Raw genomic sequence first — 25,224 nt, 5'->3', positions numbered from 1 at the left:
ATTCCTCACCTAAAACTGAAACGTACTGCTGTCTGTTAGATAGGTAACTTCCAATAAGCTCGTTTGCGTTACCTCTTATACCATATTTGTCAAGTTTTATGAGAAGTTTATCGTGACTGATAGTGTCAAATGCCTTTGATAAGTCAATAAAGATACCTAATACATGTTGCTTTTCCTTTATATGGGAGTTTACATAGTCAACTGAGTAATTAAGGGCGTGGTTAGTTGAGTGACTCTTCCTAAAACCAAACTGGTTCTCAAACAAAACGTTCTGCGACACAAGAAAACTGTACAAACGGGAGTAGATTACTTTCTCAAATAACTTTCCGAACACAGCTAGGGTAGATACTGGCCTATAGTTTTCGAGATATTCTGTACCGTCTTTTTTGTATATAGGGCTAATTTTACCAATTTTCAGTCGGTCTGGAAAAGTTCCATTTCTCATGTGTTCATTAAATAATACTGACAGGAGTGGGCTTATAATCTTAGACGTTCGTTTGATGACGTGAATAGGGATGTCACTAGCTTTTCCATTCTTGAGTTCGCTAATGATTTTCTCTATTTCTTCTGGTGTACAATCGCTGAGAAATATACTTGAGGTATTTGGCCTTGGTAAGTAGTCCGTAAAGCATTGAATTGGACTTAGTCTAATTTGACCGGTTGTACTGTATGATTCATTCAACTTAGGGGCAAGAGATACAAAGTAATTATTAAATTCGTTAGCTATAATTCTACGGTTCATTATTTTCTCATTATTAATAACAAACGGGGGTTTAATTTCTCGTTTCCCTTTGCCGCGTATCTTATTGATTAGTTGCCATGTTTTCTTACTGTCACCTTGAACTTCATTAAATTTACCCATATTGTACGAAGTTTGAGCCTTTTCACGTATAACTTTGAGTTCTTTTCTATAATATTTATAAGTTAAGTACTCACTGCGCTTTTTGTTACATACTGCGCAGTGACAGAAGCCACCTTTTGTGTCAGTATCTCCTAGATTGCACTTGACTTTGCGAGCTTTGACCCAGTTTTCGTATAGTTCGTGACAGTGATTTATTGATGTTATAATTGCTGGTGTAATCCATGGATTGTTTTGCATAGTGCGTTTTGTACATTTCGGGGTTTCTAACTTGAAACAGTGGAAAGGTGCACTGTCAATCATTATTGCTCCATACCTCCAGTCCTCCTGTTATGTGCAATTCTCACTGTATGCTCCTCATTTGTATCAATTATATTGATGCTACATTGTTATTGAATATGACATAATTTTCAACCGTATTAATTTATTAACTTATTGTAAATAGCAAGTTTGACAAAGGGATTACGTTTATTTTACCCGGAGTTCGTTTAAGTTTAGTATTGTAAATAGTTAATTTGACGAAGGGAATACGTCTATTTTACCCTGAGTTATGTTTTAGTTCAATCTTGACACAATTTTAAAATTATAATTTAATTATTTTATATATATGTATTGTCCATAACTAGGGTGGCCTGCTAACAGAACCATGATCTGCCTTGATTCATCCTTCAGCACAGAGAAAAGCTCCTTTTTTTATACATTATGATTACAGAGGATCTGATATTTAGATATATATTGCTGTGCTGTAAAAATTGACTTTATTTATTTATTTATTTATTTAACATTCGTCAAAAGCAACGTTAAATGTGTCAGCAAAGGTATCAAAACAATTTATTACAGTGTTATCAAGACTATTGGATAGTTTGTCGGTGAACTTATCTACGTTAGAGTTACAGTAGTCATAAAACTGTTCATACTTAATCTTGCAATCGTTCTGGTCAAGGTGTGTGTTGAGTGCTAAGAATATGGGGTGATGATGTGTGATTTTGTCTTTGAATGTGCCAGATGTTATAATGTTGTCTAAATCATTGGTAATGATGTTATCGATGCATGAAGGAATACAGCCGGGTTTTTCATGGGTCATTACAGATATGAGAGGATAGAAGCCTCGACTGTAAAGAACGTGTTCATATTTAGCAACCTTGTTGCTGTCGCCGTGAAGATTGATGTTAAAGTCACCAGCTATATACGAGTGTCTGGGGACTTTGTCCAGAGTGTCGGCTAGTTCACTTAGCGCTAAGTCAAAATTGCCACTCGGAGGGCGGTATAAAACTCCAACAAAGGTGCTTGAGTTACCACTGTTGAATCTTAAAAATAGGATTTCTAGGTTTTCACTCACATAGGAGAGGGTATTATCGATTGTTGCATTTAGTGACTGGTGGATATAAATTGCAACTCCGGTGCCCTTCTTTTTCTCTCGAAAGGTTGCTTGGTAAAAACTATTGTATTCGGTTAATTGATACAAACTACTTAATTCAGGTCCTACATTTGTTTCAGCAAGTGCAATTATGGAAAACTTTTTGTTATATCGGCGAAGATCTATACACATAGTATCAAAGTTACTTTTGTTACCGTCTATGTTTTGAAACATCATTGACATTTGACCTTCGGTTAAAGTTTCTAGAGTTTGATTAATTTGACTTCTGTTAAGCTGAGAACAACTGTTTAAAATTTGCGAGAGCTTAGTTATCGTATCGTCTAGATCGATTTCTTCGTCGGAAATATCATATTTGAACGGGTTGTATCGTTTTACAGCAAGATTTACACATGTATTGCAGAGAAAGTTACCGCATAAATCGGTATTGACAATATTGTAGCATTTATGATGAGTTGCATGGTTACATTCGGAACACTCGACTATGGCTTGGCCCACATAGATACCCTTGCAGCAGTGTTTACATACCTCTTTAGTTAGAGTAGTCATGACGGTTGGTAGCCGTCAGGAGCACCAGATACTCGTTTATCAGCAGGAAGAGAGCGTGCAGTTATGTCACGAAATGATGTGGAGTCCACCTGATTCCCCCCTCGTCCAGCTCTGCGTCTGTCTCGACCACCATTAACTCTAAGAAGAATAGTATTTTTAATGATTGCTGCTAATTTTGCAACCCCCCTCCAATTGAGGTGTAAGTAATCAGGTTTCTGGAACTTCGTCAACCTTTTTGACAAGTGTTGGCTTAATAGCCCGTTCTCATCAGCAAAGCTTGGAAACCCTTCTACCAGTCTCACACCAAAGTTGAAAGGGAGAAGCTGGGTTTGAATCAGATAGTTAAAGAAATTGACTCTTCTATTTAAATCAATACATTTAGTTGGCAGCAGCGGACATATATAAACATTAGTTTTTTTATTGACAGCTTGAATTTCAGCAATTTTACTAGTAAATTTATTGAACACTTGTTTGATGTCAGATGGAGTTTTGACATTATCCTGCCTAATATCATTGAGTCCGCAGAGAATGACAGTGTTTTTGTAGCCGCAGGATTCGTATGGGTCAATGTGCTCTACAGTAGGTGCGAAGACTTGTTTTCCAGGAAGGAACTTTCCAAAGGATCTCTTAGGATCAAGTCCAAATTTAAGTCCACCAGTGTTCGAATCTCCCATGATGCATGTAGAAGCACGGTTTAGAGCACTAACAGATCTGAGGGTCACAGAGTATCGAACACCGGAGTCGACAGATCCTGATTCAATTCTGTGTTCGTACAAATCCTGACTTGCCCTGGTCATAGTGTATAGTGATCGTGGTGGACAAGACTGGTTGTGATAGGGTTCTGTGGTGCCAGTCTTGCTGAAAGTGACTGTGCAATGGTGACCTAGTGAAAGTGTGTGTACTGATGAGTCAGGGTGAATGAGGGGTTCGTTGTCTGAGTGTTGTGGAAGGAAGCTTGAGTGACCATCATACCGATTGATGAGAATGCTGTTGACAGGTGGAGAGTTTGGATGATCATTGTTCAGTTGTGTTATGAGTGATTGGAGTTGGTCTGGGAGTTGGTCGGATGAGGGTGATGATTTTGTGCCAGTGTAGTGATATCTTTCTCCAAAAGCCAGAACAGATCGTCCATTCTCATTCTTGAACTCAGATGTGCGAGAATCAAGCATTTCTATGAGATCCTTCTCTGTCTCTTCATCAATAAAATCGAGAGTGTGTTTAGAGACAGGCGGGCGACTGTGTGGGGGCAGCTGGGTTACAACCTGGGTGTTGAGCTCTTGTAATCCAGGGAGGGTCAGTGGATGCTCTGAGGAATGCTGCAGATTTGCTGTTGATTGCTTCAGCTCCTGCTTGCATACCTCTCTGAGCTCTTGTGACACCCGTTCAAGGAGCTTTTCAGATTGATCTGATGTTGGTGAGGTGGTCATGTCTGATGATAGGGATGTGACTTGCTGTTTGAGTTCATTTAGTTGGTTGGTGAGTGAGTGGAAAGTCTTGTCATGAGTTTGTAAGGAAGTTGTGAGGTTTTCAATTGTGGTGTTGAGTGGTGGTGTGGGTGATTTATCTAGGGTAGTGGCCAACTGGTCTGAAAGGAGCTTTATATCTGAGTCTAAGGATTTCCAGGGCTGGTCTTTTAGGAGGAGGTGCTGAAGGCGTTGGTCAAATTGGCCAAGTGTGTCAATTCTGTTACTGAATTGAACAAAGTCAATATCCTTAATGAGCTTGCAACAATTGGCTAAGGGTTCTAGTTGTGATGAAATGAGTGCTGTTTCTGTTAGACTTAGCAGAATACTAATCATTATATATTCATAGTATGAGAACCGGTTGAAGTTTGTAGAAAGAAGATTAAGTTTGTAGAAAGAAGATTTATGTTATTGTAGAGTATCAACCGGTACGTATTCCTTTAAACTATATATTTACAATGATCTATATACTACTATATATTTACAATGGATAATTGGAACTTTATATAACTATTTGAGTTTATATTATTAATGTAATAAATCCTATTTATTACAGGTTCTGTTTCTATTACCAACCCAGCGAGTTTCTCTTGTAACAGTTTCTGCTTCCAGGTTTGACTGCTGTAGTGATAAAGTGTTTCTGCAGACGTGACAGACGTCAACTTGGGTGGATATAGTAGCAATAGGTGATACAAAACAAAAGGGACAGGGCCATTGTGTGAGATCATTGAGCATCTTACTATTTAGTCCATTAAGGCCTACGCAGTTCGCATGCCAATACTGTCCACACTTGGCACAGTCTAGTTTCCACGACGATTCCAGTGACTGGTCGCAGGGACATTTCCTCTTATCTCTGTGGGAGTGCTGGATGGCTGGCATTGCAATGTGTGGTGTAAGGTTCAGCTGGGGCGCTATTGAAGAAGCATCTAACTCTGATAGGGATGATGATGTGTGCTTCTTAGCAGTTTTTGTTTTATGTTGAGTTGGTGTAGAACTGGAACTGGAACTGGCGGAGAGGGCTTTGTTTCTCCCTTGCCTCTTAGCAATACCAGACATAGTAGAAATCAGCTATATCTATGATCTAAAATAAACACAAGTGTGCAGCGGTAATGCAGTAAGAGCTTTCACAGCCAACAAAACAACGAAAACTTACGTCTCCCCTTGGGGGGCCTTAATACATGCTATCCCTCAAATTATTTGTTATATAGTAGTGTTGAAAGTATCAAAATGAACGGTTAGCCAAGTAGGACCTGATCCATGTAAGAGCAATGCCTGTAATGCCATAAGCAGATCTTAGCTTCTTGATTAATCTTGGGTGATTGACAGTATCAAAGGCAGCACTCAAATCTAGAAGTAAAAGAACAACTTTAGTTTTCTTGTCAATAGTTATCAAGATGTCGTTATGGATTTTGGTTGTTGCAGTTTCACAGCTATGAAACTTCCTATAGCCGGACTGAACTTTAGAAAGCAAGTTGTTATCCTCAAGATAACTGGTGAGCTGTATAGATACACACTTCTCAATGATTTTTGACAAGAATGAGAGATTGCTAATAGGCCTATAGTTAGATAGTAATTCACCGTCAAGGCCACGTTTCTTCAAACTTGGACGAATGAGAGCCTCCTTAAGTTTTATAGGAAACTCACCTTTAACTAATGATTCATTGACTATAAATGAGATCAGAGGAAGGAGTTCTGGGAGACACTTGATGAGAATCTTTGTAGGTATGGGGTCAAGATCACAGAATTTGTTAGACATATTCTTTATGATGCTTACTAGTTCCTCATCAGACACATGACGGAATTGTACTATCTTTGGGCTATTAGAAAGAGGAACAGATTCATCTGAGTTAGGAGAATCTTCAAGGGATTGTTGTTCTAAATAAATGTTGTTGTATATGTTGTCGACCTTTGATTTAAAGAACTGTGCAAAGTTGTTAGCACTCTCAAGATTTGAAGAGCAAGAAGGTGTAGTAGTACTAACTTTTTCTTTATTGAGCAACTTATTAACGATGGAATAAGTCTTTTTAGCATCACCTGCACTATCTTGTAACCTTGTTTTGTAGAAGTGATCTCTTGTGGATACAATGACTGAGGATGAGAATACTTGGTTGGTGTGGAAACTGCCGATTGTGGTTGATGGTTTCAGGAAGTTTTTGCAGAGATCACATTTCTTAGCACAAGGGAAGCAACCTCCAGAATCAGAATCCTCAGCTGTGTCTGGAGAGGCGTGGCTTGGATCTTCTACAGCTGGCTCTTCGACAGGAGGGAGTTTGCTATGAATAAGAATTTCATGAAGTGTTTTTGTCCCTCTAAAAGAGGTGAAAATACCATCAGGGTCAATCACCTTGCAAAGCTCGAGATCTAGACGTAGGATGTGCTTGTGGGAGTTAAGTATCCGTCCTATGTTGGGGAGACCTGGGTTGAAATCTGTTACAAGGGGAATGAGTCTCTCTTTGCTACTGTCATCCTCCTTATGTCTCTGTTGTTGATAGTAGGAGAGCCTGCTCTTGGTTTCCACTTTATCAAAGGCCTGGTTAATTAAGCTATTGCTATAGCCTCTTGCCACAAGATAGCTTGTGTATTTTGCTCGTGCTTGTATGTATTCATCATGCTCAGAAGTAAGTTTAAAGATTCTAAGTGCAGTGCTATAAGGTATGTTTTTTATGGTATGTGTAGGATGGCAAGAGGTGGGAACTAGGAAGGCATGGTCATCACATGGCTTACTGTAAGGTTTGGTATGTATTTGGCCTGCTTTCATGTATATAAAAGTGTCTAAGGATTCAGTGCCCTCTAATGAAGCCTTCAACGTGAATTTTATGCCTGGCATTCTAGAATTGAGCCATAAGTGGAATTCCTCGAGCATTTCCCGTCCATGGGTCCAAGGGACATACACATCATCGCGGTATCTGGCCCATAGGAGAGGAGGGTGGCTCCAATGCAAGTCCCTTCCATAACATCTCTGTCTATCTTGTCGATGGCTGTATCTGCATAAGCACAAGCGTTCTTTGGTCCCATTGCAGTTCCTTTTTTCTGCTTGTATATGACACCTTCAAACTCTGTTATGTTGTTGTCTAGAGTTGTCTCTAAGGCATCTATTATACAATCTGTAGAGAGTATTGGGTCCTCTCTCTTGTCTAAATGGAGCCTACATTGTTCCAATCCTACCTCCTTTTGGATACTCGGGAACATAGCCTCTATGTCAAAGGATGCGTGAATAACTGTCTTGCCCTCAAGGGATTTAGAGTTATTTAAGTCATCGAGTTTTCTTAGTATATGATTATTGTCCTGGATGGCATATTTTAGATCAACCTTAGTAAGCTCATATGCTGTAAGTGCAGAGAGATTCTTGATTGCTGATGCGCATCCTGTGCTAATCATAAGACCAGGGTAGTTCTTCTCTGGCTTGTGTGCTTTGGGGTTGACATAGTTGTTCCCGGGCTTACAAAAGTCATCAGGTGTAACCCATTGGTAGACCTTTTCCGTTAAACCAGGTTCTTCATGATACTTTGCTGTCCAATCTGATATTGCTAGCTTTGTAGCATGCTCGGCTTCTTCTTTCTGAACAGTGTCAAAGGTTTCTGCATCTAGGTGTTCTTTAACCCTCTTGATGTAGTCTTCTCGGTCTAAAAAGAAGTATTGTGAACCTTTGTCAGCTGGTCTGATGACAACATCTTTCCACTTTGCCATATCTGATAAGGCTTTTCTGGATTCTACTGGGATATTGTCAGGAAGCTTAGATCTGGTAGAGCTGTTTGTTTGTAACAGGTCTTTTGTTACTCTCTCTATGTAAAGCTCTAAACAGTGGTTATTGCATACTTTTAAAGGCTTAGTTTCATCCGACTTAATGAGGGTTCTTTCCATACTTTTTATCGCTGCAATGGTCGGAGGTGTTGCTTTTGGCTGGGGTTGTGTGTGCCAAAACCATGCCCATCTAAGCTTGTAGGCAAACTGAAGAATGTTCAGTCTGAACTTGGAATAATCTGGTAATGCAGGTGTTGGTGCAAACGATTTCCCTAGATAGAAGAGGAAGAGTTGGTGTGGTGTTATCTCTTGGATCTTGGTCGATAGGTTGATGACTGCGTGGCTCAGTTTGTTAGGATCTATTGTCTCAATAGATGGGACTTGTCCGTGTAGCTGAGCATGCTTGCTCTATGGAACAAATATTCTACGAGTTTCACCCGTTAAGTAATTGTCGGCGCTACAAGGACAAGTTGAAAGTATGATCTTCACTTTCCACTCAGTTTTTTAAACAAATAGTCAAACACCTTTGTCATGATAGACGAGACGTTACAATTTATTTTTACATAACTCAATAAATGTAATAGATTTGTAATTTTGTAATTAGTTTAAAATTCTGTGTTTCATAGAAATATACTTCTTTATAAATATAATCGTAATCATGTTTAAGATGAAGCGCAAATCAATATAATTCGTTCCGACCGAGATGTTCGGTACATCGTTTTCTTTGCTCTAATCACCCAATTTTAATTTTGTAAATAACAAATGTAATAAATAGCGGAAACTTTTAAAACCAGGCTAGAAAAATTCCCGTGTATATTAGATGATGAAAATTAATGTTTTTACACTGTTTGTAATTTGTAAAGTTACGATAAGTAATGACCAATATATGCGACTCCCACTGTATAGTATGTTAAAATGTAAAAGGGCAACTCGATTAACCACTCATTGTTATGCAAAAGGAGTGGATATTTATCACTTCGCCAGATTTGACTTATTGGAAACAACAATTATTGCTCTTAGAGGAGAAAGAGGGATGAAAGTGCAGTGGTTGTACAGTTAAAATAGCAGATTTAGATATACATTTAGAGCCAGTATATTGATTGTCATTTGGCTACTTTTACTGTAAAAGTTTTTTAAAAATGTTCCTCAGATTTTAAAGGTTTTTTTACTCAGATTTTTACTTTTATATAGGGTCATTGCGATATTATCTACACAATATTTTATAAATGTTAATGTTTTCTCCATTCCATATAAGATTTCACTCAAATTCACTGGCAGTTAAGTTTTATAAGCGCTTAAAAATAACTGCTTACTCATTGTAGTGTTAATCAAAACCACGATTTACTAAGATTTCAACAACCTAAAAAGACTCGACAAGTGGCTAATATTCACATTAATCCCAGTAAATTTGGTTTGACAGTACCCATTTTTATTTTTATAGGTCAGGTGTCACATGGAAGAAAGAATCATTGATATAATGGATCCTTATGAGTTGAACAATTATCTGGCCTCTCGAAGTTATGTCAACGGATTTTCATACAGTTACGGTGATTTGGCTTTATGCAAAAAAGTGTGTGAATGTGTTGACAAGTATGAAAAATACTTGCACGTAATGAGATGGCTAAATCATGCGAAATCCTTAAGTTCCCGTCAGGGTGCTAGCATTAAAGGCGATTTACCTCCGGCTGAAAAGACATCTCAATATGTCATCACGAAAGGTAAATGAAATTATAAATAATGAATTTTTGTATGTCGATTGAATAATTTCAGTTGAATAATGTCAGTGTCTTACCTCTTTCCTAACGTCTTTTCAAGCACATGTTTCAGTGATTCTTCTATTCTTTGACTTGGCTTTAAATTCTTTTCACTCATGTCAAAAAGCTATTTAAATCTTACACATTATATACACTAGCAGGAACCCGTGATTCACTAAAAGTCTTAAGTGGTGTCAAGAAGTCAAGAGACGTTAAGAAATTAGACAATCTCATTTGTTTAATTTGTGATTTGAACATTTTGAACATTTAAAATATAATTTGGAACATTACAGTAACGTTATTCAAATCTCAAACAGAAAAAAGTATATTTCAAAGCTTTGTGTTTTGATCATATGATTATGGGTGTAAAGTGATTTTGATTGCATAAATTTGATTGGGCAGTGATGGTGAGTGAGAAGATGATGAGAGTGCCAGCCAGTAACTCTGTCAAATGAACAGCCCACTGAGGAGTGGGTGAGCGCAAGCGCGAGAACGGCAGAGAGGGTGGCATAAAACGGAATACACGGCCACAGAAAAGACACAGAAGCTAAACCGTGCGCGGTAAGTTAGCCAGTGTCTGAGAGCTAGTGTTGCCCGGCAGGAGGCATCCAAAAGAGGTGCCGTGGTGAACTGTCGAGGCTAAGTTCGAATGCAAGGCGAAGCAACTCAAACTGATGATGAAGAGGTAGACTGAACGGGAAGTGAAGAAAAAGGAAAAGGAAGGATCCAGCTGAGGTCTGGCTCATGTCAGGAAGTGATGAAAAGCTCACAGACAAAATCATCCGTGGCTGTCTACCCCGTACGTAGGCAGTGTCCGAGATTTCAGGCATCAGGATACACTGAAACAGTGCAGAGCTGATTACGACCAGGGTCCTCGCGGATACCCCGCCTCGGAGGTCGAGCCAATGCCCTGCTTTCGATACTTATGTCTACTGGTGGAACCTTCATATTTTCTCTACTAGCAGTCACTGTAACCCTATCACTCGGAAGGCCCCACAGCTCCTACATGGACGCACGGCCGGGAGCCCATGTAGGGATAAAAGTGAACGCAAGCCTTCCATCACATCCATCACAGATTCAAAGCTGGGAGGAAAAAAGGGAGGAGAGGAAAAAAGAAAAAAGAATACAAAAAAAGAAAACTGAGAAAGGAAACTAATTATCTGCTTTCAGACTGTCTTTGAAGTTGAGGGTTAGTCTGTAGATCTTGTTAATGGTGCTGGTTGAGAGTTTGATCAAACTTACGTCCTCATCACTGGGAGTATCCTTGCAATCAGACTGCGACATGAACGTGGAGGCAAGATTGAAGCTACCATTACCAACATTGTTGAGTAGGTTTCCACTGAGATTTTGAAATTTGTCCCTAGGACCCTTCCCTAGGGGGCAGAAATGGAGCATATGATTCTCGTCCTCGATGAATAGCTGGTTGTTGTTAAGCTCGCAATAGTTGCAGGTCCTTTCATCAATTGGAGTTTGGTCATATCTCCCCCTTTCAATTCTAAGGTGATGCGAACTGGACCGAATCTGTGTGGTTGCCCTTCTGTCCTGAAAAGACCTAGCATAGGTTAGATATGGCTCCCATGCAAATTCTGTTTTGACTTCACTGTAGAATGATAGCTTTCTAGAATCTTTCACAAGAGAACCCCAGGAATCGCGGAACTGTTTTTTCAGGTTCTCTGTGATTAAATCAGGGCTGCAGGAGTCTGCGAGTGAGGTTGCGTTCAACAGCGACGATGAATTCCTTTCAAGAAGGTCGATGTTGTTGAATGATTTGATGATTGATTCGATGCCTACAAACCATGACAATTTGAGGTTAATCTGCTCAGTCATTGCAGCTTTGACTAGTTGTGTAGAGGGGAGGCTCATAACTCTTTTGAAATATTTAGTACTCAGTTTCAACATTTCAATAATGATTGGGTATGAGCCAGTTTCTCCCCAGGCTGTAGCATTGACTGCCCTTCTGTTTATACCAAGAAGGTATTTTAGGTGTCGTAGATGCACTTGCTCAAGTTGCTGTTTAGCGATGTGAGAGACCGCATGATCAAGATTGTGAAACTTGCTGAAACTAGAGAGGACCTTATTGACGGTGGGTAGAACCGGGGCCCAAACTTGACAGCCGTAAAGTAGAATTGGCTTAACAAGGGTGTTAAATAATTTGTTAAGGCAGGATGCATCAACGAATCTCCGGTCTATAGTGCTTCTCAAGCTGAAGTAAGCTCCAAGTCCTTTACGGTATAGAGAGTCAGTTGCTTGCCGAAATTTCCCTGTGCTGCTTATAATAATTCCAAGATAGCAGTAGCTGGAGACCATCTCGATATCTCTTTCGTGAATGGAAGGACGCCAATTTGGAATGTCTGGTCCTTTGCCATTGAAGACCATGAATTTGGTTTTGGAGATATTGATTTCCAGACCCCATTCGTTACAGTAGTCCCCAATAATCAGACCCCATTCGTTACAGTAGCCCCCACCACTGGGGGTCAATTTTTCGGGACCTAAATTATTTATTCCTTGGCCAATTTTGTATTTCTTTATACTGACCAAAAGGCCATAAAAGCATTCGACCCAGCCAAAAAAGTTTCAAAAGTATATCTTTTACGGTTTTTGCGGAAAGTCGTGTTAAAGTTGATGCCGTGGTGTCAGTAAAATGGTACGGATATATATATATTATTTATATATATAATATCGACTCGCTTTATATATAGTAAGATTACATTTATTTGTTTGTTTCAGTGGCGTAACGTTTCCTGTTGGCGCCCCGCTGAAAAAGTGCCCCCATGTTGGCGCCCCCTCCCCACTTGGTGTCCCTCCCTAAAATTTAACAAATTAGATGATTTAAGAGGATACACCGGTAAAATCTTTTAAAAAGTGCGTTTCTAGAGCAAAACGCGCAGTTTTGCTAGTACCGCGGTTAAGTTTTTCCAAATTGTCACACATTCAAACAACGATTTGGTACCCCCCTAAGATGGCGCCCCCCGCACAATGGGGTCGGATGGGCCCTTCATTACGCCACTGGTTTGTTTTAGCTAAGTATGAGAATTCTCACCTAGGCAAATTCAGTTCTTTGATATTCAAAGGAGGCATTATGATATATATATTACCATAAAATATATATGAACTTTTCATTTATTGGAATTATTAGATAACAATAAAGCTTAAATATAGTTATGGTCCACATTGATCGAACAATTCTACCTTGCTCTGTAAAATCTTATAACAGACAATGGCAGACATTCGATTCAATTACCTTTCTGAGAATCAAGACCCTTAAAAATACTTCCCTATTGTCTTACAGCATCACATTCCGTTCACTTACTCTTGATTTGATGTGGTAGCATATTTTTTGTTTGATTGTCATTTTCGAGTTAATCATATTATTATCATGATGATCATTTGTATTTAACCAGTGAATTACCTGCAGTATTCTAAAATTTGACAATTCAGATATGTCACTGGATCAGGTTATTCTAGACACACTTTCGGAGCAGAAAGAAATAAGTTCACTGAGTTTTGCCTCTGAGAATGGTTTGGACCATCAAAAGCTTGTTGGAGCAATTAAAAGTTTGCTAGCTCTTCCTACAGAGTACATCAAGGTGAGCTTATTTTGTACAACTATGAAGAATTTGCTGATAAATACTACTTTAACAGCAGAGGTCTACTCTTACAATTCAGAAAGTGTATTAATAGGATAGTTTCAACTTTACAAATCCTAAAGGCAACTTTAACTGTGCTCAGCTATGCTTGTTAAATAAAATCCATTTTTAATAACAACAATATTTAATATTGTGTGAGTTTTTGACTTTTAATAGATAATAATTATTATACATATTTTTGAGTAAACATAATTGGCTGGTACTTCGGGCCGGTCCCCAACACTGAGACAAATTTTGTCATCTTATCAGTTATAATGGCTAAATTAAATATGGTGAGATTGTCTTTAATTTGTCCCCTCAACCAAATCATATATATATAAGACTAGGTCTGCAGTTTTGTTCAAATGCTTTATTTCTCAAAATCAGGAATGTATTAACTTTAAAACTTTTTCGCAATGGGATATTTCAGTGGTACAATAAGACGTATTGTGTGCTTCTCCACTTTCCAAGTTAAATTTGTATCATTTCAGGCAGAACAGAAGCAAATATCTAAGTGGGAACTGACAAATGAAGGAAAAAGTTTCGTTGCTAATGGAAGTTATGAGTTTCTGTTGTATTCAGCTGTTACCAAAGATGGTATACTCCAAAAGGATCTGATGAAAATGCCAAATGCAAAAATCGGTTTTAGCAAAGCTATGACTCTTGGATGGCTGGCCATGGATAAAAAGCATGCAAATGGACCTACTGTTTTCCGTAAAGTTGACGGTGCAATTGACGTGGTTAAGGCTGTTTTAGTGGACATCGAAAATAGGCAAAATGTCGAAGAAAAGAAAATTCAAGATCTTAAGAAAAGGAAGCTTATTACTCCCATTGTGACAAAATTTTACTCTCTTACAAAAGGTAGTGAATTTAAAACCATCATCGAGCGTCCTGAAGCAGATCTTACCGCTGATATGCTACAGGATGCTTCTTGGAAGAAGAAATCCTTCAAAGACTACAACTTCGAAGCAAAAGGTGCCCCAGTAACAAGTGGATATTTACATCCACTGTTGAAAGTAAGAACTGAGTTTAGAAGGATATTCCTTGATATGGGTTTCAGTGAGATGCCAACCAACAGGTTTGTTGAAAATGGTTTCTGGAATTTTGATGCCCTTTTCCAGCCACAACAACATCCGGCCAGGGATGCCCATGACACATTCTTCATCTCTGATCCAGAAATGACAAAGGAATCCAAGCTTCCCTCTGACTACCTGGAACGAGTCAAGACGATACATGAGTCTGGGGGTTATGGCTCAACTGGCTACAACTACGACTGGAAAATTGCTGAAGCACAGAAAAACATCCTGAGAACTCACACAACTGCAGTCAGTGCAAGAATGCTGTATGCTTTGGCTCAACAAAAGGAGTTCAAACCAGTCAAAATGTTCAGGTATTTAATAATAGTAAAATTAACTGTTCATCATTAGAATGTATTGTTGATATTGTTTGAATGTATGGTTGGAATTGTCAAATCATAGATCATGATAATATCTTAAGTGGTTTTCACCCTATCCTTAGAAATGTAATATGAACCTACCTCCTCAGTTAAAAATTATTTTTTGCCTGATTATCAAATTCATTAATCATACATCCTCTTCAGTATTGATAGAGTTTTCCGTAATGAGACCCTGGACGCAACTCACTTGGCAGAATTCCATCAGATAGAGGGTTTAGTGGCTGACAGGAATTTAACCCTGGGACATCTTATCGGAACACTTTATGCATTCTTTAAAAAGCTTGGACTAGAAAAGCTAAAGTTCAAGCCTGCTTACAATCCCTACACAGAACCAAGCATGGAAATATTTTCATACCATCCTGGACTGAAGAAATGGGTGGAAATCGGTAATTCCGGTATGTTTAGACCAGAAATGTTGCTACCGATGGGCATACCTAAAGATGTCAATGTCATAGCTTGGGGTTTATCTTTAGAACGTCCCACGATGATCAAATATGGAATAAACAATATAAGAGAACTGATAGGTCCTAAAGTTAATCTTAATATGGTGCAAGAAAATCCCATTTGTCGGCTTAATAAAATTTAGGGATTTTTTCTGTTGGCTTGGCCATAATTTAGTTTGACGAAGTTATTTCTTTATTCAGTAGGAGGGTAACAGTTTATTTTGAAATTTGGCTGTCGTAAATTATTTATTTTCACTTTTATTCCTTGTCTAGGTTTGATTATCAATAACTCAAGTTTGACTGCAACTTTCTCTTGTTGTTGTCTAGATATAGAGGGTTAAATGTTTCAAAAATGCCGTGGAAGATTTTTAGTATCATATTGCATTTTTGATTGTACATTTTTCCATTCATCTTATTTGAACACCTTTTTAGATAATGATAATATTATGTATTTGTACAATTTGTTCTTACTTCAAAAATATAGCGTAAAATAGTTAAAAACTGCTTGAATTTGTAAGCTTGAATTGTTATCTTGATTTTAATACTAAAATCACGACAGGAAGCCCTGAAATGTTCTAAATTAACATGGATTCAATTATACAATCGCTATCATCACACAAGAAGCTTGACCGAGATCGTGGGATCGGAGCCCTTTCTCGACACCTAAAAGCGAATTCTGGAACAGAAAACGAATCACCTCTTCTCATCCTAATCAAAGGAAAAGTAGAATTCAATGACTCAGAATACTCCATAAACCCAGAAGAGTCAATACCATGGGAGCAACTGCACGGTGCTCTACAAGCTCTGTCTCTCTACATCGACTGTTGCAGTGAAACTTGCTCACCAGAGTTCTTCACCACCGCCACCAACGCAGGACAGCAGTATCTTACACACCACGAGACAAGGGTTCGTACTGCTGCCGGGCAACTCCTTGGTGCTCTTGCTAAGTTCCGAGGGACTAGCGTTTACTTGTCCTGCAAGTCGGAGTTATTATCTGGTATTATAGTGTGTTTGGAGAGACACGAAGAGGCTGACAACAAGATAAAAGAGAAGTTGAATGGGGACACTTCTGAGTCGGTGTTCCACGATACAGCTGGGTGGGGGAACTTAGAAACCAACATGAAAGCACTGGAATGCATCATAACCAACACTGGAGCCGAGTTTGATGACTGTATTGACAGTGCTCTGTTGGATCTGGTGTTTGGTTCTTTAAGTCACACAAACAGGTTTGTCCGGGAGACTGGGTATATGGTGTGCTGTGCTCTCGTCTCCATACACCCTCTCAACGAACAATCAGAAAACAAGGGCCACATTTGGAGTGAAGGAAAGCGGTTTGCAGACGTCCTAGAGAGGGGTCTATCAGATAATTGGTCACAGGTAAGAATGGCAGCATGCTGTGCGACCCGTGCTTTCTTGCTGGGTATCCCTGTTGCTGGTAGGGACGAGTTCTATCCCCAGATCCTCCCACCTCTCTGTCTCAACAGGTACTACATAGCTGAAGGGGTAAGGATCCACTGCCAGACAACTTGGAGAATGTTGTTCAGTGTGACAGGAGTGAAGGCTGTTGAGTTACACCTCAACTCTATAGTGCCCTTCTACATCAAACAGTCTGAAGCTGATAACCACGCTGTAAGAGAAGCGGCTTGCGCTTGTATTGCTGAGCTGGCCACTAAAGTTGGAAGTGATCCAGTGAGGGTTCATGTTCCAACCCTGATCCAGGGACTGCTTGTTTGTTTTGAGGATGATAGTTGGCCGGTTAGGGATGCTGCTTGTACTGCGTGTGGTAATTTTGTGTCTGTTTTTGCTGAAGAATGCCGAGCTTACATTGACAGATTAATGCCGCTGTTCTATATGAACCTTGAAGATAACATACCTTCAGTAAGACAGGGTGCAGCTATTGCTATTTCCAACATTGTCCGGGCGTACTTATCACCCCTGTCCAATGATGTGGTAGCTAAGTTGTCTGAACTTCTTGATGCTGTTGATGGACAGGAAGATGACAGCACGCTTTACTCTGATCTCAGCAAGAAGCCCGCTGTATTTGGGGTGGCGATGGCAGACGATCCTGCTCATACAAACCAGGTTATGTACTCCTGTGGGTCTCTGGCCCCCAAGATGGGGCGAGGGGGCAAGGCTCTTGGTGCTGGGGGTTGCTCTGCTTCTCATCACTTCAAAAGACCATCCCAACCTTGGGAGCGTACTGATGGTGCTGTCAGGCTGTTCATGGAGTTGAGCGACGTTAACGATACTAAATCTGACCTACTTCCCATGGTTCGGAAAATTTCAAGTGCCACTAGAAAACGGAACTTTGAACATCACAAGCATCTCCTGGAAACAATTTATAAATGCATCCCGATGATTTTTAGACGATTAACTAAAATTAAGATAAAGCCATTTATAAATGACTTCTTTGATGGATTATTTTACGGGCTGAAGTCAGACAATAATCTTTTAAAGGCTGCCTCTGTAGAATGTCTTCAATCTTTGTCCTTACTTTTAGGCCCAAACATTTTGAAGGGTCGTATTGAAATGACGGATTATAATATGATGCTCTATGTTCAAGACGCTTTCCCTGAGACTATTGGCATGTAACGTATATTTTTTCTATTTATGTTTTGTTTTCCAGGAAAAGATGATGACATCTTGAATATATTATCCGTTTTTAGCATAATTCAGTTGTTCTAGATGCTGGTATTGTCAATTTTACATGAACTGTTCTATTTTGTATCTTATTCAATATATCAATACAATATTTATTTTCATGAATTCATTGAATGGATTTAAAAGTTTATGTCTGGATAACTTATTAATTCTTCGTTTATTACGATTTATACTTGTGTTTGAGATTGTCTAACTCGTGTCTGGCAAATATTAAAAAAATGTTCTTTTAAATTTTAGTTTACTGTGTCAATGTGTCGTTTGTAACAGGATCATTTATCATACAAACTATTTCTTCTTCATTTTAGGTGATTCTAACTTGCTCTCAATAAAACTGCCATCTCGAGCTCCTGAACCTTTGTAGTGCTATTAACAACGTGTAACCATAATACAATAGTGACTGGTAATTAAATTTCTGTCCTTGTAAAAGGTTTAATAGTCCAAGCAAATGTATCTAGTAGTTTAGCTGGTATGTAGGTGGTATATCGTGTCAGTGCATTGTACACATTCCTAAACTTGGCCTACGTTTGTAAAATAACACGATATATTGATATATTGTAACACGAAACTCAATTTTACGTTGTATTGATTATCTCCAAGCCTGTCATATTTCCGCACTCGTATTTTTCTCTTTGCTCGTGGTCTAGTTTGATAACGTATTGTACAGCATCTCCGGTCACATGTAAGTTTTTAAAATTTTACGTTATTTCACCTAAGGAACATCCTGATCCTCTACAGTCTACATAATACATGTTCATGAAAATTAAGTCCTGTATTAATTATATTATGTTACATGTTAAGTAAATCAAACGTCGCCATGATTTCTTAGTTCTTACAGTTTATTAAGTTATAAGGTTGACATGGTGAATGTTAAGTTCTTACAGTTTATTAAGTTATAAGGTTGACATGGTGAATGTTAAGTTCTTACAGTTTATTAAGTTATAAGGTTGACATGGTGAATGTTAAGTTCTTACAGGGGGGGGGGGGTGACATGTCTCCAATGTCTCCCGCACCTTATCTTTTCGAAAAAGACAAAGACATTGGAGACATTGGAGACATTGGAGACATTGGAGACACAGCTTTTGGAGACATTGGAGACATTTGGGACATTTGGGACATTGGGGACATTAGAGACACAGCTTTTGGAGACATTGGAGACACAGCTTTTGGAGACATTGGAGACATTGGGGACATTTGGGACATTGGGGACATTAGAGACACAGCTTTTGGAGACATTGGAGACACAGCCTCCTCCTCCTCCTCCTCCTCCTCCTCCTCTTCCTCCTCAGTCCTCCTCAGTCGTTCTCCTCCTCCTCCTGAGTCCTCCTCCTCCTGAGTCCTCCTACTCCTCTTCATCCTCCTCCTCTTCCTCCTCAATCATCAGTCCTCCTCCTCAGTCCTCCTCCTCATCTTTCTCGTCAGTCTTCCTCCTCCTCCTCAGTCCTCCCCAAGTCCCCCTCCTCCTCAGTCCTCCCCCAGTCCCCCTCCTCCTATTCAGTCCTCATCCTCCTCCTCCTCAGTTCTCCTCAGTCCTCCTCCTTCTCAGTCCTCCTCCTGAGTCCTCTTCCTGAGTCCTCCTCCTGAGTCCTCCTCTTCCTGAGTCCTCCTCCTCCTAGGTCCTCCTCCTTCTCCTCCTCCTCCTCCTCCTCAGTCCTTCTCCTCCTCCTCCTCCTCCTCCCTCTCAGTCATCCTCCTCAGTCATCCTCCTCAGCCATCCTCCTCAGCCGTCCTCCTCAGCCATCCTCATCAGTACTCCTCAGTCCTCCTCCTCAGTCCTCATCCTCAGTCCTCCTCCTCATCCTTCTCCTTAGTCCTCCTCTTCCTCAGTCCTCCCCAGTCCCCCTCCTCCTCCCATTCACTCCTCCTCCTCCTCCTCAGTTTTCCTGAGTCTTCCTCCTGAGTCTTCCTCCTGAGTCCTCCTCCTCCTCCTGAGTCCTCCTCCTGAGTCCTCCTCCTGGGTCCTCCTCCTCCTAGGTCCTCCTCCTTCTCCTCCTCAGTCCTTCTCCTCCTCCTCAGTCCTCCTCCTCCCTCTCAGTCATCCTCCTCAGCCATCCTCCTCAGTCCTCCTCAGTCCTCCTCCTCCTCCTCAGTCCTCATCCTCATCCTCCTCTTCAGTCCTTCTCCTCCTGGGTCCTCTTCCTCCTCTTCATCCTCCTCCTCTTCCTCCTCAGTCCTCAGTCCTCCTCCTCATCCTTCTCGTCAGTCCTCCTCCTATTCAGTCCTCCTCCTCCTCCTCCTCAGTTCTCCTCAGTCCTCCTCCTTCTCATTCCTCCTAAGTCCTCCTCCTGAGTCCTCCCCCTCTTCCTCCTGAGTCCTCCTCCTGGTTCATCCTCCTCCTAGTTCCTCCACCTTCTCCTTCTCCTCCTCAGTCATTCTCCTCCTCCTCCTCCTCAGTCATCCTCTTCAGTACTCCTCAGTCCTCATCCTTCTCAGTCCTCCTCCTTCTCAGTCCTCCTCAGTCCTCTTCCTGAGTTCTCCTCCTCCTCCTCCTCCTCAGTCCTCCTTCTGGGTCGTCCTCCTCCTAGGTCCTCCCCTCCTCCTCCTATTCACTCCTCAGTTTTCCTGAGTCCTTCTCCTGAGTCCTCCTCCTGAGTCCTCCTCCTGGGTCCTCCTCCTCCTAGGTCCTCCTCCTTCTCCTCCTCAGTCCTTCTCCTCCTCCTCCTCAGTCCTCCTCCTCCTCCCTCTCAGTCATCCTCCTCAGCCATCCTCCTCAGTCCTCCTCCTCCTCAGTCCTCATCCTCATCGTCCTCTTCAGTCCTCCTCCTCCTGGGTCCTCTTCCTCCTCTTCATCCTCCTCTTCCTCCTCAGTCCTCAGTCCTCCTCCTCATCCCTCTCGTCAGTCTTCCTCCTCCTCAGTCATCCCCAGTCCCCCTCCTCCTCCTATTCAGTCCTCCTCCTCCTCCTCAGTTCTCCTCAGTCCTCCTCCTTCTCATTCCTCCTAAGTCCTCCTCCTGAGTCCTCCTCCTCTTCCTCCTGAGTCCTCCTCCTGGTTCATCCTCCTCCTAGTTCCTCCACCTTCTCCTTCTCCTCCTCAGTCCTTCTCCTCCTCCTCCTCCTCCTCAGTCATCCTCTTCAGTACTCCTGAGTCCTCCTCCTTCTCAGTCCTTTTCCTGAGTTCTCCTCCTCCTCCTCCTGAGTCCTCCTTCTGGGTCCTCCTCCTAGGTCCTCCTCCTTCTCCTCCTCAGTCCTACTCCTCCTCCTCAGTCCTCTTCCTCCTCCTCCTCCTCCCTCTCAGTCATCCTCCTCAGCCATCCTCCTCAGCCATCTTCCTCAGTACTCCTCAGTCCTCCTCCTTCTCAGTCCTCCTCAGTCCTCTTCCTGAGTCCTCATCCTCCTCCTTCTCCTCCTGAGTCCTCCTCCTGGGTCATCCTCCTCCTAGATCCTCCTCCTTCTCCAATCATACATCTACGTCTCCAGTGTCTCCAATGTCTCCAATGTCTCCAAAAGCTTTGTCTCCAATGTCTCCAATGTCCCCAATGTCTCCAATGTCTCCAATGTCTCCAAAAGCTGTGTCTCCAATGTCTCCAATGTCTCCAGGACATGTCTCTGCACCCTATCTTTTCAAAAAAGACAAAAGACATTGGAGACATTGGAGACATGTCACCCCCCCCCCCTTACAGTTTATTAAGTTATAAGGTTGACATGGTGAATGTTTAGTTCTTACAGTTTATTAAGTTATAAGGTTGACATGGTGAATGTTTAGTTCTTACAGTTTATTAAGTTATAAGGTTGACATGGTGAATGTTTAGTTCTTACAGTTTATTAAGTTATAAGGTTGACATGGTGAATGTTTAGTTCTTACACTTAATTAAGTTATAAGGTTGACATGGTGAATGTTTATACAGAGCTTGATAAGATCTAACTCGGGGGACAGTGAAGCAGAGGATAGGGAGGAACTGCTAGACAAGCAGGATAGAGAGGACTACAATGTCATGCCACACTTCAAAAACCGGGTAGGTTATATCCGATTAAGTTACATTTAGGTAAATTATATGTCCGATTAAGTTATACACGGCCCGGGTAAGTTATTTATAATTAAATTATACACGGGTAAGTTACATATAATTAAGGTATACACGGGTAATTGTAAGTTGTACCCAGGTAATTTACAACGTTCAATATAAATTTAAAAAGTAAGATAAGGTATCACCAATTTCCAGCAGCCAGATGTTAACAAACGCAGTCCTCTTAATGTTACGGAATTAAAGTTAATTCTCTCGTCCCTTTGTCTCACTGTTCACTGTTCACATGATCAGCACTGAGCACTGTCTCAGCTCTCCTTTATTAAGAACTCTGTATCACGTCTCTCTAGTGGTTTCTGTAGATCATGACATAAGATCGTATTTCACAGGATCCGATTACCGTGTAATGTTAATCTTATTGCTCTAATCTTAACTAGTTGGCTGTTGGTGGCGTACTTGTCCGAGTGATATGCGTCTCATCTAATGTTGGAGCTGATTGTTACGAATATTTAGTTTTATCGTTACTATCGTTCTGACTGGTTTTCAATTCTGCTCTATCAATCAGACACGTATTTGTGGTAATTTGTTGTTGTGAGCGGTGTTTTTAGATCTTACTGTTTCTGGTAGTGTACTGTGAAGTTGTGTTTTGGTATAAAGATGAAAGGGAAATCCAAACATAATGTGATCTTCACAAATGTTGCCATTCTGAATGTAAGTCTGTAGATTTCTGTTTTAAGAAGGTATAATGTGATAATTTTATTTTATATTCTACATAAAGAAGGTGCATCGTATGGCAGTAAATAGGTGAGAGCTAATTAAAATACGCGTTTAATTTTGTCAAGTGCTATCTTCACTTTTTACTATCTTTTACATTATTTGAAATGTTGTTATCTTCAGACAGACGATCAAGAGGAGATACTGGTGATGGAGGACGGAGCACCGCCCCGACTAAACCGACAACACAGTGACGGTTTCCAACATCACCAGCATAGCCAGCTGCGTGCTAGACTTGACATACAGGTTAGTCTAGTCCTCTGGTTACAATCAAGCACTGTAAAAACTCGCTTTTACTCTTTTTTTCTTTTTTTTAAATGGGCTGAACGCCAAATAGTCTAGTTAATTTTCACGACGTATTCTTAAATAACAACGGCACCAAAATCTAAACACTTTCAGGATAACGTAATGTGACAGTTTTAACCGAATTTCAGGATGACCTAGAGGAATGTGACCTGATAGAAGGAGGTAACAGCTGCTCCAGATCCTGCTACTCCTGTTGGAAGTACTACGTGTTGGACACGTTTGGGGACGACTGGCTCTTCTGTTTGTTGCTCGGTATCAGCATGGCTCTTATCTCATTCGCCATGGACTTCTGTATACTCAAACTTCAGGTTTTTAAAATATAAATTAAATTTTTCAAGTTTAAGTTAATCCAAACTTATATTTAATAACGATTCTGTATTAAGTTTATAAAAGCTTGTTAAAAGTGAGTTGAAGTGTTGAGAATATTCGTTAAAATCAAATTGTTTAAAATCATCCCACTTTACAAGGAGACACACGTGTTCTTTTACAACGATCTGACAACTAACCCGATACTACGTTTCCTGCTATGGACCGTCTACCCTCTACTCTGTATTATTTTCAGCGTTTCTGTCGTGCAGGTAATTGTAATGAAGAACTTTTTATTACACGTGCAAGTCAACGTATGTTTCTTAACTTCTGGACTAGTTTGTGATATTGACTTATTAAATATTTAACGTTCCGGTTCCCCTCACCAGGTGATATCTCTGAACGCAGTGGGGTCAGGAATTCCAGAAATGAAGACAATCCTCCGTGGAATTGTGATCCACAATTACCTAACCTGGCAGACTCTTATCAGTAAAGTTATTGGGCTCTGTTTCTCTATGGGAAGCGGGCTTCCTATAGGTAAAGAGGGTCCCTTCGTTCACATCGCCTGTATCATGTCCAACTTATTGGGCCAAAACGTCAAGGTAAGATTTAACGAGTTTTCATATTAAGTTTGGTGGTCTTTAAAATTTGTGCTAACAACTTCCCCGCTATGAAATTTAAAGATTCAGCTAAGAAATCTTGAAAAGACCCCGATAACCATAATGAGAATTCTTCAATAAAAAGGAAACTGGTTGCAGGGATTCAAGAGAATATTCTCTAATGAGACCCGTAACGTAGAGATGTTAGCAGCAGCCTGCGCAGTGGGTGTTAGCTGCACCTTCGCAGCTCCTATCGGGGGTGTCCTCTTCAGTATCGAGGTGAGGCTAACTTATCGGGGGTGTCCTCTTCAGTATCGAGGTAAGGTGAACTTTTTGGGGTGAGGCGAAGCGAGTGTTTTTTAAGCTGGTGTATTATGTCTTGTTGGAGATAATTAATAGTGTTTGTCGTTTCCATCCTAATAAGTCTGATACATGTCAGCATTTGTTCACCTGTTTAGATATTTCTAATCAAGATTAAGTGAGTCAGACACAAAACGTTATAGAATACTAGAAACCCGCTAGTCGAAAGCTTTGTTCGAGGAAATTTTAAAAATCAGTTATGTTTTAATTTCTCTTCATCATACAGCTCTGTTATACAGTAGACATAATGGAATTTATTTAACAATGGCGACAGCGTTGTTAGTATTCGGAATTCGGATTCCCAAAACGATACTTTTTACCGCATCAAAAATACCAATCACAACCAAAGTTATGAATATAAGTCATAGCGTGAGCGTAAATGTGAGCTAGTTTTGAAGTTATGACGTAGCATACAGCATAACAACGCGCGTAGTTAAGATGTTCTTGCTCGCGCACGTGCATTTTTATCGTTGCTACGCAACAGCGCAGTAAACCTTTGCTAAAATAACGCCATTATTCTAACGATTATTTAACCTCACTTCCGACGTTAATTATAAAAAATCTAAAGCCTAAATCAAAATTCTAAGAATGCTATAGCCTATTCCTATCCTTTTTCTACAACCCTGCTAAAAATGGCGAGGTTTCAACTCCATTTGCGAGCTGGGTTTGGCTTCACCAGAGGGTCATTTTGAGGTCGATTTTCGGTGTTTTTTCTTCTATGTCCCCGTTGCCGGGGAAATTTCGTCAAGTTTAAAATATAATATAGATAGATGTTATGTGTATTTCAAAAACTGAGCTGCTGGATGTTTATTTGAGATAAACTTAAACTCATTTATAAAAAGTTAATATTTTGTGATTTTTATTAGAGAATTAGGAAGTTAGAAATGAAACATCAAATTAGAGAAAATTGTATTGCATGATTATCATAGTCCATAACTGCAACTGGTAATAAATACACTGTCTATGTTTCATACAGTTACTAGTAAGTTAGAC

General features: G+C 40.3%; 4 protein-coding genes across 10 annotated transcripts in view; 3 read left to right on the top strand and 1 right to left on the bottom strand.

Moving 5' to 3' along the window:
- LOC134819015 (MORN repeat-containing protein 3-like) overlaps positions 1-8,572 on the bottom strand; it is a 33,618-nt gene extending 25,046 nt beyond the window's left edge. Inside the window, exon 1 of one of the 2 annotated variants that reach the window (XM_063828768.1) lies at positions 8,557-8,572. The gene's annotated coding sequence lies outside the window, so the exon portion shown is untranslated. Of the gene's footprint in view, positions 1-5,435; positions 5,458-8,556 lie in introns of those variants that run through there. The other variant, XM_063828767.1, reaches the window with a different exon arrangement.
- On the top strand, positions 1,691-18,107 carry LOC134819013 (phenylalanine--tRNA ligase alpha subunit-like). 2 transcript variants are annotated; one of them, XM_063828763.1, is made up of 4 exons: positions 9,425-9,705; positions 13,180-13,328; positions 13,859-14,757; positions 14,968-18,107. In XM_063828763.1, the coding sequence occupies exons 1-4, from the start codon at positions 9,441-9,443 to the stop codon at positions 15,407-15,409; spliced, it is 1,755 nt and encodes a 584-aa protein (XP_063684833.1). In that variant the 5' UTR covers positions 9,425-9,440; the 3' UTR covers positions 15,410-18,107. The 2 variants fall into 2 exon arrangements, with proteins under 2 accessions (XP_063684834.1, XP_063684833.1); XM_063828764.1 differs by lacking the exons at positions 9,425-9,705; positions 13,180-13,328 and adding an exon at positions 1,691-1,927.
- LOC134819012 (uncharacterized) lies at positions 15,852-18,107 on the top strand. The gene has a single exon (XM_063828762.1). It carries the CDS (start codon positions 15,852-15,854, stop codon positions 17,856-17,858), a length of 2,007 nt encoding a protein of 668 aa, XP_063684832.1. The 3' UTR covers positions 17,859-18,107.
- Positions 18,108-21,722: 3,615 nt separating this feature from the next.
- The window catches only part of LOC134817965 (chloride channel protein 2-like), a 26,720-nt gene continuing 23,218 nt past the window's right edge, over positions 21,723-25,224 (top strand). For 2 of the 5 annotated variants that reach the window (XM_063827357.1, XM_063827355.1), the window contains exons 1-6: positions 21,735-21,877; positions 22,784-22,906; positions 23,095-23,274; positions 23,434-23,544; positions 23,662-23,874; positions 24,031-24,150. In XM_063827357.1, the coding sequence (XP_063683427.1) occupies positions 21,758-21,877; positions 22,784-22,906; positions 23,095-23,274; positions 23,434-23,544; positions 23,662-23,874; positions 24,031-24,150 (867 nt within the window). In that variant the 5' untranslated portion in view covers positions 21,735-21,757. Of the gene's footprint in view, positions 21,878-22,338; positions 22,598-22,783; positions 22,907-23,094; positions 23,275-23,433; positions 23,545-23,661; positions 23,875-24,030; positions 24,151-25,224 lie in introns of those variants that run through there. The other 3 variants (XM_063827356.1, XM_063827359.1, XM_063827358.1) reach the window with 3 other exon arrangements.

The sequence above is a fragment of the Bolinopsis microptera genome, chromosome 7 (assembly GCF_026151205.1).
Source record: "Bolinopsis microptera isolate Bmic1 chromosome 7, MBARI_Bmic_1.0, whole genome shotgun sequence".
Classification (NCBI taxonomy): Eukaryota; Metazoa; Ctenophora; class Tentaculata; order Lobata; family Bolinopsidae; genus Bolinopsis; species Bolinopsis microptera.
Note: the sequence above shows the minus strand (reverse complement) of the source record. Positions and strands in the feature narration are given on the sequence as shown.